Genomic DNA, 16,921 nt, shown 5'->3' with positions numbered 1-16,921 from the left:
AGCCACGGTCACGCCTGGAGGTCACGTTTTCTGACAGAGGTGCACTGAAACAAAGAAACGTACAGTAGAAGGGACCAATGGATTAACTGTTACAACTTAGATGTTAAATGGCTCATGATACCGTCTGAGGCAAGCTGAGGCGGTAGCGCTATACTGACTGCGCCACCAATGGGAGTAAGATTTATTATTTGCCCATTTGGCATGAATCTCAGAGTTGATTGATGGACAAAAGACCTCTTCAGTCTGACCTTATTGTATGCTGGAACACCATATCTCCTTCCTGAAGGCAGCAACCCGCACTCTCCATACAAGACATGGCTAGTATTAGAGGTGATATTCCTTGCTAACCTTAGGATGCTGTTATCATACGTGGATGAAGTGGTTGTCCAACAATCTTTGAACAGATGTTTAGTTGTTGCAGCATTTGTGACTTTAAGTGAAAAACAAAAGAATAATCCGTCTACTAGCACCAAAGGTTCTTAAACGGCGAAGGAAGTAGATTATTTGCTTTGTTTTCTTACACACTGATTCAGTCTGATCTTTCCACGACACAGTAGGTGATCTATTTCCACTCCTAGATAATGAACATACCTGGTTGATCGGTTCACTATGAATAGTGATGGGGGGATCTGTGTGTGTCTCTAGTGGTGCACCAAAAACAATCTCCTCTGTCTTTTTTGTGTTAATGATGAGAGCGTTGTTATCACTCCATTCTCAACCACCTCATTTACTCTGTGTTGGTGCAGTCCAGGACCACTGGAACTATCTAAGAAGAGAAATTAAGTGTTGTATCATCTGAGTACTTTAGAATGTACTGATCTGGTGTGTCGGCGCGACAATCAGAGAGACATTCCTCTAGTAGAGGCTCCAGAAGGGGGTCCACGCGCACCCCCTTCATTTTTTCCCCTAGTTTGGATTTTTTTGCATCCATAGGACCTCTACTATCCCAAGAACAAAGCTTACCATAAGTGTGTTTTATTCAATGTTGTATTACCCCTATGAGACCTGCAGAAATAGCTATCTGGAACACCGGCGAGGCTGTCTTTTGTAGACGGTGGCACACTAACATTTTGAGATAGACCAAAGATAGAGATACCATTTGATTCTAGACAACATCAGGTTTCCAATGGGACCAACCTTGTCATGCCACCTGGTCATATAGGAAGGGGGGTATAAATACCTAATTGATTCAAAGTTTGACTACATTTTGGCGGGTGAAAAACGGCAATAGTTCCCTTTAGCTGTCACATTCAATAATGGAAATGCGTTACATGGATACCTACAAGCCTCCCCCTGTACAGACATGCCAAATTTATGCCAATCTCATGCAGTTTGGGGCAAGAACCATGCAGTTTTATAAATGCATAAGCTGAGTGTAAGCTCAGCTGTACTTTTCACCCTTTATTAAAAGGGTGAAAAGTACAGCTGAGCTTAACACACCCCTGGGGGGGGCCCAACATTCATAGTTAATGCTGAGGAGAGGCTTGTGTTCACTTTCACCCTCTGTACTCTGTTAGTAAGAAAGGAAAGCATACCAGTGAATGAAGTATAATAATAATAATAATAATAATAATAATAATAATAATAATAATAATAATAATAATAATAATAATAATAATAATAATAATAATAATAATAATAATAATAATATTAATGTCTACAGAGGTTTGAAATATTGGTTGCCACACTGGAGCCAACTTAGATGCAAAATTATTAAGGAGGAAGGCACTGCACTCATCCGGGCCCACTGGCTTTCCTTGTGTTAGCACACTGAAACACTTTCCTGACATCCTCCTCGGTGGTGATGATTCTGTCTGAGGGGGGCAGGTGTTACAGCCTTAAGTATATCAGTGCACTTATCAGAATTGTCCAGTGATTCGAATCTGGCTGCAGGCTACAAATATCTGGCTGTAACTGCACGCAGCGCTCCGTGATAATGCCGTATATAGGGCCTATACCTACATTCAGTGCACACATCTGTGACCAAATACAGCAAAAAGGCCCTCAACTCTACTTTTCCATTTTTCAGATTTTTACAGATTATTAAAGTACAGAATGTAAGCTTTCATATGATGTATCATTCAATGAAATTGGACAATAATTGAGGCCTTTCACCCAAAGCTGAGAAAAGCCCTTTTCAATATTCACAACATTTTATCACCTTAGAGCTGGACAGAAGTGGGTGTGACAATGGGAGGGACAAGGGACAATAGGACGTTTTAGCTGTCAACAGTTCAACACTAGAAACACTGACATGTTTAAGCCAGTAGAACAAACAATGCAATTTGTAAGGTGCCCCAATAAACTCTTTTGAAAGTACTAAGTATTAAATACTAAGTATAAGTATTCAAGTATTAAATACTAAGTTAAGTGTTCAATTTAACTTATACACTACCTGGTTGTAAATAGCTGCAGTACACCATTTTATGCAGGTCTACGTTAAGCAATCAAAGTCAGACAATTGAAAAACGAGTTTATTTATTGATTTAAGGCATGTTCATTCTGGCGAGATGAGGCATATTCTGCTGGGTTGAGTCACATCTGTGCCTTCCGTACTTGCTCAGTTAAAGCTGTGAGAAAACTTGAGAACCTGTGTCCTTATCTGGCCCGCTTCTATTATCTCCTCCCTCAGTATAGCCGCCAGCCTGACCGCCTCCCACACGGCTCCAACCTTTAAGGACTATATGTCTAAGCTCTACTAGGAGGACGTTTTATTTAGTGTTTATTTTAGTGTTTGAAGCTTTGGACTTTGTGTTAACCAGTTTTGGACTTGTACCTATAAGTTGTATACCTTTGGGCTTGAGAGGTTTGAGGGCTCCCTTCTGTTTGCAGGAATTTAATACTATTATACTACTATTGTTTTTGGAATACGTCTCCTTTGTCTGCATCTGGGTTCTCTGTCTTCACAACTGGCTCCAGGAGAAATCATTATTTTGCATTAAGCGTGGATTTTACTGTGCAGTCGGGTCCATTTAAACTCTCAGAAATAAATGAGGATTTCCTGTTTTTTGTGTGTGTGTGTGTGTGTGTGTGTGTGTGTGTGTGTGAGAATGGTGCATTTATTTATACTGCCTTTATCCAAAGCGCTTTACATAGATTGTGCATTACATTCACCCATTCACTCACTCACACACACACTGATGGCAGCTGAAACCATGCACATCGGGAGCAATTATGGGGGCCACTGTCTTGCTCAAGGACACTTCGACACTAACTCTGGGGGAGCCCGGGTTCGAACTGGAAACCTTGCGGTTGCCATCCGGCCACTCTACCCCTGAGCCACTGCCGCGTGCGTGCGTGCGTGCGTGCGTGTGTGCGTGTGTGTGTGTGTGTGTGCGTGTGTGTGTGTGTGTGTGTGTGTACCTACTCACCGATGTGTTTTCCCTTCATGTGGTAGAAGAATGAGACACAGTACGGGACCCTGGCTGACCCTTTGGGACCTCTCTCTGACGATACGTTAAACAGAGGAGACACCAGGCGTGCCTTGTCACCTGCTGCTCTGGGCCGCGACGCTTCAATGTACATGTAGTAACCTGCAATAAATGTACATACATGTAGTAACCTGCAATAAATGTACATGTAGTGACCTGCAATAAATGTACATACATGTAGTAACCTGCAATAAATGTACATGTAGTGACCTGCAATAAATGTAGTGTACATGTAGTAACCTGCAATAAATGTAGTGTACATGTAGTAACATGCAATACAAGTGAAGTACCACACATGTATTAACCTGGATGTATAGGAATAAATTAATAATGTAATAATGTTAATAAAGTTTTACTCATTAAAAAAGCTCCTGGGTTGTGGCTTCAAATGAACAATGAAAGAACGTTACTGTACATTGCATAACATATTTAGTTCAAACATAATGTAAAGACAGCATGTGCCTCCAGTCTGCTCACCCTCCTTGGTTCCACTGCGGTCTGTCTCTGGACCGGTATTGGGCGATCTCTTGGGATTCTGGGTCAGGTGGTTCTGCCTCGTCCAATCAAACGTGTCACTTGTGTCCTGGTAGAAACCACAGATCCGCTCGTCCTCGAAGCCGCACATGCGGTCTGGTGTGTGCGCGTGTGTGTGTGTGTGTGTGTGTGTGTGTGTGTGTGTGTGTGTGTGTGTGTGTGTGTGTGTGTCAGTAGTTGAGGTGAAGAAAGATGAAAAGAAATGAAGTGAGACATGAAGTTTGTCGCCTTGTGTTTTTGACAACAGCATTATCAACAGCAGCATTGTCAGCAGTCCCAATTCACAGTCTGGCTAAAAGTCTGCCAAAGGAAACCCATCTGGGGGCAAGTAGGTTATTACACAAAATCCACAAAACAATAACATCAAGCGGGTTGTCACAGCAGTGCGAACATTCAAAAATAAATAAATGAATTGGGCTGTGTCCAAGGTCATGTCTGACATCTTGTCACGGCGTGTCATCGCGTGCGCGTCTCTGCTCCCGAGGCGAAAAGAAACGGACTTCATGGAAGTATACAGAATATCGATTACAAAGTTTTAAACCAGAGGCTGTAGAAGTGCAATTAATCAAGCTTGAGCAACTGCAATGGCCCATTTATTGCCTAAAATGAATACTGTTTACAAACCATTGCGGTGCCAGAGCCGAGCAACGATTGTCTGTACCTCTCCTCTGTGATTAACAGCTCTGCCGGCTGGTCAGAGCAGCTGGCCTATACCCACAGTATACTGGGAGAGATCGTTTCTGTGTCTATACTGTACACCAGTCCGTCTCTGCTCTCAAATGTTCTCTTAATGTGTTCATGTCAAGGACAATGCACATTAACCCATTCTGACCTGAGATCAGATTCTAAAAATGTCTATTACATCCTGACAGTTTAATTATTAACCCATTCTGACCTGAGATCAGATTCTAAAAGTGTCTTAGATTTTTCAAAAATAGCAGACCTATACAAGCTCGTATCGCGCCACTCGGTGGCGCGATATGAGCTTGTAGATCTGCTATTTTTCAATAGATAAAGCATAACATGATGCCGACACCAAAATGGGTGCCCGTTCAGAATGGGTTAATGTATTCGTGACCCCCATCAGACAATATTTTGTGCCAGGGACCCCCCATACAAGATTTGAAGTTAAAAAATGTTTCCAAAATATAACTTTTTCCATTAAAAAAAAATCAAATACCGTTAGATCTATACAAGCTCACAATGCAATGCGTCATAAGCTTGTAGATAATTTCCAATGTGTATAGGAGTGATTTTGTTTTTTATTTTTTTGTATTTATTTTTTGTGATATATGAACTAATTTGCCCGGCGGGGACCACCTGGAACCCTCAAGGGACCCACTTTGAGAACCACTGGCCTGGATCAACGCTCAGTGGGAGCGTCGGTTGGTCCGAGCAGAACAGAGCTATAGCAAGGGCAAGACACTGAACCCCAAATTGCTCCCGATGTGCTGGTTGGTACCTTGCGTGGCTGCCGCCGCAATCGGTGTGTGAATGTGTGTGTGAATTGGTGAATGTAATGTAAAGCGCCTTATTTTTTTATGTGTTTTTATTTATTTTATGCTCTTATATTCAGTTTTGTTCTCTGCTATTGTTTTATCTTTTTAACTACTTGTGTTTTATTGTATTTTATTTTTGTGTCCTGCCCTGTGAAGCACTTTGAGCTGCATTTATGTATGAAAAGTGCTATACAAATAAAGTTTATTATTTATTATTGGATAAAGGCGCTATATAAATACACCATTTACCATTTAGCAGGTGTGCCCTGACAGGGAATTCACAGACATGCTTAAATAACGTATACATTGTTTTAGGCAAGAAACAGGCCATGCAGTTGCTCTGTCTTGATACATTTCACACCTATACAACTGCAAGTTTAAAATTGTTGGGGGCCCAATGGTGGTCCGTCAAATAGTTGGCAAAACATAACATTTTAATGGTAAATAACATTAATCGTGTTAAAGGACCACTTCACCACTTTTCAACCGATCTTCATATAATAGGTCCTCACTAATAATCATGATAAAATGGCACGATTTTTTTCTACTCAGTCTGTGTCTCATAGGAGGGCTGTGGGCAGTTTAGAAACAGTCTTCCAGTGACATCATCATTAGGCAGATTATTTTTTAAACAAGATTCTTTTACAAAGTTTAGATCTTCATTATCGTGAGAACGATGGCTTCCATTTTCGCATTGCAACTTTTCAGGACTAGAAAGCCTGCAGTTTTTATTAGCTTGTATTCCCCATCGATGATGTCACTGGAAGACGGTTTCTGAACTGCCCACAGCCCTCCTATGAGACGCAGACCGAGTAGAAAATAATCGTGCCATTTTTTCATGATTATTAGTGGGGACCTATTATATGAAGATGGGTTGAAAAGTGGTGAAGTGGTCCTTTAAGTGGTCAGACGGTTGGGCCCGTGAACGCTTTCAGGACTTCCAAGTGGGCCCTGGTCCAGAAAAGCTCATAGGGTCCTACAGGGTTCTATATACACAGGCTGGGGAGATTCGCCTGGACTCGCCTCACCAACAACAAGGACAGATCCTGCATGTTTGCATGGAGATGATCTATGACTATATGCTTCACTACACACTAGGCTCAATTCAATTTACACTGTTGTTCTCCCGGTCTGGTCCAATCTGCCGTTGTTTTAATTGCTTTACCTTGGCAGAGCAGAACACCACTGATGCCAAGGACACACCATGTGTCTCTTAACCCATTCTGACCTGAGATCAGATTCATACGAGGTTTCCGCCGGACACACACTGGTCTGATGAACCCATTCTGACCTGAGATCAGATTCTAAAAATGTCAGTCGTTCTTCGATTTTTCAAAAAATAGCAGACCTACAAGCTCGTATCGCGCCACTCGGTGGCGCGATATGAGCTTGTAGATCTGCTATTTTTAAATAGCTAAAGCATAACATGATGCTGACACCAAAATGGGTGCCCGCCCAGAATGGGTTAATGAACAAAACAAAGACAAGATGACATTGGGACGGGGACACTGCAGGCAGAGAGAGAGAGCGAGATGCACAGAAAGGAAAGAAAGGTGAAGTTTGCAGAGAGGGAGAGGAGGGAGACTATTGCCTCTGTCGCGTGGAAACCGCATATCTCCACTTTTAAGGACATGGGGAAATAAATAACCTGTTGTTATTATTAGTTCCTGCAGCTTTTTCCCTCTGCAATGTAACGTAATGTAATGTACTCATATTGCAGACATAAAAAGTAGAATGATGGTAGATACGAGGTTTCTGACAGACAGGGATGATAATGAAAGAAAGGGTGAGGGTGATAGATGGTTAGAGCTGTGTGAGGGGGTGGAATTAGAAGCAGAGAGGTAACAGCATGCGTGGACGAAATGTCATGATGTTGGTTGAGGGGGAGGAGGAGGAGGTGGAGCTATTTGAGTATTCAAATGACTATACCACTGTGATGAGTTGCCCATTGGCCCATTAATGTTAAAAGCCCCTGGGCCATTAACCTTGCCTCAAACAATCCCTCATCCTCCAATCACCAACAAAACCTCCTGCACCATTTAAAACCGTGTTTCCCATCACCACCTTGAATCCCACATCCCGCACGCAAACCCCTCCCGATGTATTACAGTTGCCATGGCGACCTTTGTGTTATTGACCTTCGGCTGACACTGACCCAACTGCACTGTTACAGACGAGACTAACTAGTTTTCGACTCAATTAAAATGGAGAATGGTCTGAATTCACCTGCTAGTATCAACCCATAATCATCAGTATAGGTCACTCATCAAGACCATGCAAAACCCAGCAAGCCAAATGATGACGTCATGATGATTATGATTTTTATTGTGATCTCTCACTCTTGAAATATATTATCCATTGGTTTCTGTTGTGTGTGAACAACAATAATAGCAATTCAAAGCAGTTGTCCTCAAAACCACACCTACATTCGCTGTCATAAGAAAGGGAGGTGCGCTCATGATCACATCACGGCAGCAGAGCCTATTTGTACATGGCTGCAGCCCATCGAGTATAATTTATGCAAATTTAAGCTCATCGGGAGCATTTAGGGAGGCTCTTGCTCAAGAACACTTCGACACAAATCCAGGAGTAGCTGCAGGGGTTCAAACCAGGGATTGAACAGTTAGAACAAGGAGGACGCTCTATACTTCCAAATTCCACCATCCTCTAATCCTTCACCACGTCAAAGAAAGAAAAGAGGGGAGATATGGTAAAGATACAGTCAGCAAGGAAAGACAGACAGCATTTCTCACCTGAAGGTCTTGGGTATGTGTAGGCTGTAAGACAACAATGAGACACAGCTATGGTTATCACTCACACAGCAGCATGATTTCCCCCGTTTACACCTGGCTTTATACTGATATCAATCTGAATGTGCTTATTTGCATAAAAAACACAGGTGTAAATATAGCAGAGAGATGTACCGGGGATATAGCTTGAAGTCCAACTGTTTAAACGGCCTCTGGAGGACGTTTAAACATTGCCAACGATGCCATCTGGCAACCGAAGACACATATATTTGATGACAGGCATAAAGTTATGTGGATAAATGACATCCAGAAGCTAGCTGGATACAAGTCACATAAAATGCCAGGTGTAAATGGAGCCAATGATGAGCAAGTTACACAAACTCGTAAAATAATAATAGTCGTAGTTTTGTCGAATAGCAGAAATCCACCCTAGGGTGCTCGCAGTGGTAAAGTCCCTGCCCACCACCACAGAGGTTGTGGGTTTCGAATCCACCGTGGCGCCACGTACCACCGGCTTTGTCGGGCGCCGTCTACACACGAACACAATTAGCTTGTGTTCGGGGGAAGGGGAGCTGAACAAGGAGGTTGATAATTGAATGTACTACGTTCTCCTGGTGGGCGGTAACAGTAACAGCAGTGACTCCCCTCTCTTATAGGTGATAAGAAGCGGCCTGCTCACTCCTCATGCATTGAAGGAAGCATGAGCTCAGTTCGGGGGCTCTCCCCAGGTTAGCAAAGGAAGAGTAGCTTCCAGGATTTACAGCATTAGGCAATTGGCACCGGGTGAAAAAGAATGATTACAAAAATACTTTTTTAGAGTCAATTGGCATGACAGCTAAATTGGGTGGAAAAGGGGCAAATATTGGATAATCTAAATTAAAAAAAAGAAAAGAAAGTAAATCCACCCTAAAATGTATTCTAAAAGCTAACACAGGTTTTGGTGAATATTTTCATAATGGTATGAGATACAGCCTATAGCTTATATCAACTAATGCACGGGTCATTGTCCTGATATGCATGTGTTCTGTAAATCAGATTTCATAACAAAAGATGCAATAAAGGTTGGAATTTTAAGCGTGACCCACGTTCCGAGTACTGGATGATGCGAGTGATGTAGTCTCCGGTGCTGTAGGTGGTGATGGGGGCCAGACGGACCTCGTAGGACACCGGGATACGGAGGTCCGTTATGACGTAGGACAACAGCACTCCCTTCACTGGTTCCACTCCCTTCAGGTCAAACTGCTTCGAGAGCACGCTCTGCTTGCTCAGCTTATGAAGAGACAGGAACACGCGCATCCACGCACGCACGCACGCGCGCACACACACACACACACACACACACACACACATACAACAAACACACACACGTACAGATTCAAGCACGCACATGTTGCACACAGAAACACATACAGGGAGATAAAAGGAGAGGATAATCATTAGAAAGTGAGACAGACTTCAGAGAGAAACATAAGGTTTGTCAATCTGAGAAGGGTATGTTTTTTTCTCTCCTCTCTTTAGTCTCCCATTGGATGATTTGATCAAGTCATCTTCATCACCTCTCCTCCTCTATACCTCAATGTAATTCATGGGATTTTTTTTATAGACTGGAAAGTGAACTGAGTTATATGAGTTCTGTGACAGCAGAGTTACAGCTATATGGCATCATAAAATGCAACCACATATCCCATCTGGAGGAGTTTACAACATTAAATGCCAGTACAAGCCTGGTGATACACAGGGGGATTTGTTTTTGTTTTTCTGGTGAGCAAGGTAAGTGAGGAAATGTTCAAAGAACCTGTGAAAATATCCCCAGTGCGTCAACAGCCCGTGCAGAACTGATTAAAGCCACATTCTGAGGCAACTTTTGCACACTGTTGCCCGACAACGGAAGGTGCCAAAAACATTGCTTTCAATATTACTTCCGTCTATTTTAATGATTTGAAAACGTAGAGGAATTCTGGGGAACCAGCATGTTGAGGTAGATACTACCTACGACACTCTAGACCCTAGAACACTAAACTTACCTTTTGTCAAACTAAACCCGGGAATATTTTACCCAATGTAATATAATATTACTTAAAACATATTTCTCATCAAAATATATTTAAGTATACAGCAATGCATGGCAACTTGAAGTCATGACTTCACAAAAAAAATAAGAAAATGGGGGGAGGTATAGGAGCCAGTCGGACCCACAGTTGTCCTGAACCGCCACAAAAGGCATTTGACCGGGCTCTGGACTGCAGCCCCTGCCCAGGCTCCATATATGGAGCTGGCCTGTTCTGACATCACAACACTCACATATTTGGGCATGCCTGACACAGAACTCCATATATAGGAATAAAGGGACACAGAGAGAGACATACATTAATATAAAATAAAATAAATAAAAACGAATATGTTAAAAACATATTTGTTGTGGTATTTTCCATTAAAATAAATCCTGGGAAATGTTGTTATTTTTTGAGAGTTTGAAGTTGGTTATCTTTGCCCATGAAGCTTTCAGAAGGTTCCCGTTCCATGACCCTCCTCATCCATCATCATTCCATCATCTCAGAAGATCTCGACATATGAAACATTTCCTAAATATGAATTTAAGCACATGCTACTTTTGTCCCTTTTTTCTTCAGTCATGCTAGTGTTAAAAAAAAAATTGCCAACATGTTTTAGGTTGTTATTAGAGCAGAAATGTTTTTCATTTTGCTGCTTGAGCCTATGATGAACAGTATAGGCAGGCCCCTATAGGTTACAGGTGTTCATTCAGACACACAGAAAAGACTACTGTGGCCAGATGTAATTTCCTTGGGTCTAGTAGGACTATAGTAAATATAAATAACAATAAAGAAATCGCCCTAAATTAAAAAAAATATCTTTCACATACATATTTAGCCACTTGTTCGAATTCCCCGCTAGAACGAAAGAAAGTAGCAAATTGGGGGGAAAAGAATCACGTGTGTGAAGTGAGGGGCGCTATTATCAATATACATCATCATACATCATCTGATGAACAACTGAATTCATGTGATTGGTTAGCCGATTTGCTCGTCTACATAATATGACGTAATTTCTCCTTTCATTGTCAATGGAAAATTTGAGACGTGTGGGGACAAAAGCTGTATATAGCCCATTCTGACCTGAGATCAGATTCATACGAGGTTTCCGCCGGACACACGCTGCTCTGATGAACCCATTCTGACCTGAGATCAGATTCTAAAAATGTCAGTCGCTCTTCGATTTTTCAAAAATAGCAGACCTACAAGCTCGTATCGCGCCACTTGGTGGCGCGATATGAGCTTGTAGATCTGCTATTTTTAAATAGCTAAAGCATAACATGATGCTGACACCAAAATGGGTGCCCGTTCAGAATGGGATAGGAGGCCCTCAAAAATAACACTCATCCCGGACACACACACACACACACACACACACACACACACACACACACACACACACACACACACACACACGGACAGAGTGCAAAATAAACTCTCTCCCGCATGCCTTTGGCCTGGTGGAGACAATAAAGTGGGCAGCGAGCACACAAAGGGCAACAATAAGCACGCCATCAGAAGTGGACATGAGTTCTGAGGCGCTGCTCGTCTTGAATTTTTACATTTAGCAAAGTATATGCGAGAGTGACGGATACACACACACACACACACACACACACACACACACACACACACGTTCTGTTAACTGGTATGTTTTCTGTCTTTCAGTGTGTATATGTGTATTGAACAGTGGTTTATATTCCACCCACAGACAGAAGCTCCATTAGCTGTGCATCTACTTGTGAGCCCAGCTCGACCTGACAGTCACCTCTATGTAGCCTAATGCATTAACCAGCATTACAAAACCCTCCACCATTATACCCACACAATGTGGTGGTGGTGTGGGTGCATGTTGGTGTGTGTGTGTGTGTGTGTGTGTGTGTGTGTGTGTGTGTGTGTGTGTGTGTGTGTTTGTGTGTGTGTGTGTGTGTGTGTGTGTGTGTGTGTGTGTGCGTGCATGCGTGGGTGCGTGCGTGCGTGCGTGCACAATTAGCCCATGTTTAATGGTGCTGTGTCATTGTTCCGACGCTGCATGATTTCGACGCTGCATTGGTCCGACTCGCCCTATTACTAACCCTAACCCAACCCTATTACTAACCCTAACCCTATTACTAACCCTAACCCAACCCTATTACTAACCCTAACCCTATTACTAACCCTAACCCAACCCTATTACTAACCCTAACCCTATTACTAACCCTAACCCAACCCTATTACTAACCCTAACCCTATTACTAACCCTAACCCTAATACTAACCCTAACCCTATTACTAACCCTGACCCTAATACTAACCCTAAACCTAATACCAACCCTAACCCTATTACTAACCCTAACCACACATGAAGCCATATAGTCGGCATAATAATAATAATAAACTTTATTTGTATAGCACCTTTCATACATAAATGCAGCTCAAAGTGCTTCACAGGGCAGGACACAAAAATAAAATACAATAAAACACAAGTAGTTAAAATGATAGGACAATGGCAGAGAACAAAATTGAATATAAGAACATAAAATAAATAAAAACTAATAAAAACACCACATGCAGCAAATTAGTCAGGGCAGGGTAGGAACGTGCATAGTAAAACTCAACTAAAAGCAAGGGTGAAGAGGTGAGTCTTGAGTTGAGATTTAAAAATGTCTACAGAGGGTGCGTGTCTGAGCTTGAATGGAAGTTTATGGGATATAGTACACTGATTGTTTTTATGCTTTTATTCTCTCTCTCTCTCTATGTGTGTGTGTGTGTGTGTGTGTGTGTGTGTGTGTGTGTGTGTGTGTGTGTGTGTGTGTGTGTGTGTGTGTGTGATACTGTATGCACAGAAGCTGAATACGTATGTGTGTAAATTATGCATGTGTTTGATTTAATGTAGCCTACTGCTCTAATTCATCATGCATACATTTTCTTTTTTAATTTCTCATATATATGATAATGGGTGTGGGAGTGTTTACCATGGAGTTGGTGTGCCTGCGTGATCATATCGGCATGGAGAATGGGTGTGGTGTGCATGCATGCATGCATCCAACTGCATCTGCAAAGCATAATGTAATCACTATTCACATTTTAGGGATTCTTCCCGATTCCTGAGAACTGATCAATAAACAATAAAACCATAGCCTGCTCATCCGTCAGGGCTATGAGCTACATGTCACATAAGTGCTCCTCGGAGCACAGGTCTCCACCAGGTCAGGAAGGTTTGTTGTGGATGTGTGCATTGTTTGGTATCGAGTGAGCATTGAAGTATAGCTGTTAAAAGCCAATAGACATTGACTCACAAAGTAAAACAGTACAAGGACACTGTGTTAATGACTTGAGGCATTTTGTTCGTTTTGTTCAAAATGGGCCACACCTGCAAACTTTAGACGGCGATCTTAGCCAACCACGATAGAATAGAAGAGATATGAGAGATCTGTCTCAATCAAATGACTATAAAGGTCATACTGTATGTACCTATGCATGTGATATACACACACGGCTAATGGTGCGTTCACACAGGCAGATGCAAAGATACAGTCTACCATTCATTGTCAATGTAAAGGCTCATTCATAGTCTGGATTCTCGGTGGTGAGGTGACCAACGGAGCTGAAATAACGTTGAGCGGTGGTGAGTAAAAACAGAGAGACAGCTGGGACCGCGGCTCGTGACGTCATGCTGTAGTTCGGTGGTCACCTCACCACCGAAAATGAGCTATGAACTATGAACTATGAACTATGAATGAGCCTTAAGCGTTTATAGCTGTTGCAATAAACCCAAAGCTACAAATAGGATGAACTGGCTTCAACTTCAGCTACAAAGATGCAAAGCTTCAAATTGTCAAGTCTGTCGTCTGTTCAAGACATCACTTTATAAGCCATAACTCAAAAACTATAACTGCACAACCAATATGCCAATTGGAAGCTATGATTCCCTGCTTTCATATGACATGAAAAAACAAGAATGAAAAGTAATCCAAAGACTTATTGTTTATCAAGCTTGGGCACACATATGTGGGTGGGGGGGGGATCTGCTTTGAATTCGAACAATTATGCCTTAATGTTTGAGCAGGATAATGTCCAAAAGTGAAGAGTATGTGGTCTGTTGGTGAGAGAGTAATTCAAGTTAAAGACTGTTGACCTGTCAGTTTAGTTTGAACTCTGACAGCATGAGGAAAAGGAAACAGTCTGTAGTGCACCAATACATTAAACTGCAACCAACCTTCAACATCATCATCCTAATCCTCACCAATAAGGTAAAAGTGCTACTTTCTGGAGCATGGCTTTAAAATGTCCCTGCAGCGTGCGTACTTGTAACACTTGCTGGTAGCAGTGTTGCCAACTCCCCAGTAACGGAAATAGCTAGTGGCTCCTCGAAAAGTAGCTAAAAGTAGCTAGAGGTGGGATATGCGCGCGCGTAGCGCGCGCCGCCCCTAGCGACTTTTTAGCGTCCCTAGCGACTTTTAGACGACCCTAGCAACGAAAATATGTAGCCAGCCCAGAAAAACATTTGTCATTTATGTGCACTTTGTGGTTAATGTGTAGGGGTTTTTCGACACGCCAGCGACAGCGTTAGTTTAGTTTCAGTCAGAGCCCTCTGTGCTGTCTGAACTCGGAAAATTTGCTGCTCGTTTAAACGCATTGTAATTAAAAAAAAACATACCTCAATTCAACTAACGTTTAGAACGCTATTTTGTTCTGATCCATACAGGAGTTAGAAGGTTAATACTTTATGCATTTGCGTGTGTATTTTATTTTTACTAGCAGACTAAAGTGAGCTGCCACTGCCAGTGCTTTGCTTCCTCCTTTCTTGCTCTGGGTGTAAGCACACCATGATGATGATGATCGCATTCATTCCATTGTTACAATGTGAGTCAACGGGACTACGGGAGTGTCATTACTCTCTCTTACTAGATTACTCTGCTGTCACAGCAGAGCTCAGTGGCTTCCTCGACTCGGCTCGGTTATGTGCACATAACCGAGCCGAGACGAGGAAACCACTGAGCCAGACGCGCCGAGTTTTTTTTTCTTTTTTTTAGGCTGAGAAGGAAAATTAATAAAAATGAGGGTTTTTATCTCTGGCGACTGTCAACACTATTTATCCCCAATTCACCAGAAAAAGTAGCTAAATTTCTCGCCAGAAGCTTTTCACTAATTAAGTCGCTAGGGGGGTCTGGAAAGAAGCTAAATATGGCGACAAATCCGCTAAGTTGGCAACACTGGCTGGTAGATGAGTTGAATTATCTTCTAACCCATTAAGACCTGAGGCTGATTCTACAAAGCCTTCTAAATCCAAATAGTTTTGCGGAAAGATAAAAAGGTAACTTATAATAGCAACAATAATGTTGTTATACCAGCGGTAATCAAACATCTTGTAAAGGACCCCCAATGATATGTATATCTGGCCGCTGACCAGCTTATTTTTTTTTGATTTGCTCACATTTTTCACAATTTCTCAAAAATAGCAGCAAGTAAAGCTCATAGCACGGCATGAAAAAGTGTGACAAACACATGCTTTCCGATCCCCTGCAAATGAAAAGCACACCTTTCTGCTGCCGCGTTACGCGGTCAGATAGGTGAACCGCTGCTCTATGCCTACATGTCTCCCCAGACAGATCCACACACAGCCGTTTGTCATTTTGCATGTGCTAAGAAGATTGAGTCCTAGGTGTTAAGGACATGAGTGAGGGAAAGTGTTGCAGGAATAGATGGCTTGTGAAATTGAGACAGTAGTATTACATTTGTTCTTGCACTCTATTTAGCAGTGGAGGGGGCCGCTGAGATTCACTGTCGTTCTTTCATTTGCATCTCATTTTGTTCCTTCGCACCCGTTTCGTCTGTCTGTCTGTCTGTCTGTCTGTCTGTCTGTCTGTCTGTCTGTCTGTCTGTCTGTCCTTCACTCACATGTGTGTAACACACATGATTTAGTGGATTACAGTATAACCCTAACATATAGAGACAAGCTACAGTTGCCTTATATGTGTGTTTTTGCCTAAGAACTAAATCTAAAGTTACTATGTTTAGTGACCCTGTCTAAAACCTAACCACTGAGTGGTGCAGAGATTTGTCAAGCTATCTAAAAATCACTAGACATCAGAGACAGAGTGACATGTGGTTCCACCAATCAGCAGTCAGTTTAGTCCTGGCTGATATGCTGTATGATTACCATCTACTGTACCTGCAGTGCTGCACTAATCAAGCCCAATTGAACTGAGTCAGTTCAGCTGTTGAGGTTAGAGACAGAAAGACAGCCAAACAGCAGTGCACAGCACATGAGAAGAGCACAGAACAGAGAGAGGAAAAGTGTGATACTAGAAGAGTTTTATGAGCACAAACCACATCTTATGAGTTAATTTAAGAGTAACAAATAATTGGAAATTACTTTGGTTTTTGATGAGTGGTATTGTTTATTTCTAGAAACCATTGTGGATTCACTGGGGCAGCCATTGCATTGTTTGTGCCCAGCCTGTTTCACACAGAATCGGTGAGACAGTTCATTTAATTTCAATTAAGGGATGTTGTTGTTATTTTTGCACTTTGCAAGTGAACACTTTGAGAGTGTAATTAATACTACTAAGAAGAAGTTTATGTTTGTTTACTAAAATGGATGTAATCCATTTCATGATGCACTTCCTACAAGTGTACTGATGTTCATGTGAAGATGTGTGTTTAAAATACATA

General features: G+C 42.0%; 1 protein-coding gene across 1 annotated transcript in view; it reads right to left on the bottom strand.

Moving 5' to 3' along the window:
• LOC310855263 (MAM domain-containing glycosylphosphatidylinositol anchor protein 1-like) overlaps nt 1–16,921 on the bottom strand; it is a gene marked incomplete at its 5' end in the record, with an annotated part of 242,772 nt that overhangs the window by 30,453 nt on the left and 195,398 nt on the right. Inside the window, 4 exons of the mRNA XM_083760203.1 lie at nt 3,372–3,533; nt 3,909–4,061; nt 8,218–8,241; nt 9,300–9,480. Coding sequence (XP_083616329.1) covers nt 3,372–3,533; nt 3,909–4,061; nt 8,218–8,241; nt 9,300–9,480 — 520 coding nt within the window. The remainder of the gene's footprint in view (nt 1–3,371; nt 3,534–3,908; nt 4,062–8,217; nt 8,242–9,299; nt 9,481–16,921) is intronic.

Source organism: Protomyctophum parallelum (assembly GCF_964188405.1).
Source record: "Protomyctophum parallelum genome assembly, chromosome: 2".
NCBI lineage: Eukaryota > Metazoa > Chordata > Actinopteri > Myctophiformes > Myctophidae > Protomyctophum > Protomyctophum parallelum.
This window is presented reverse-complemented; position numbering and strand designations above follow the sequence as displayed.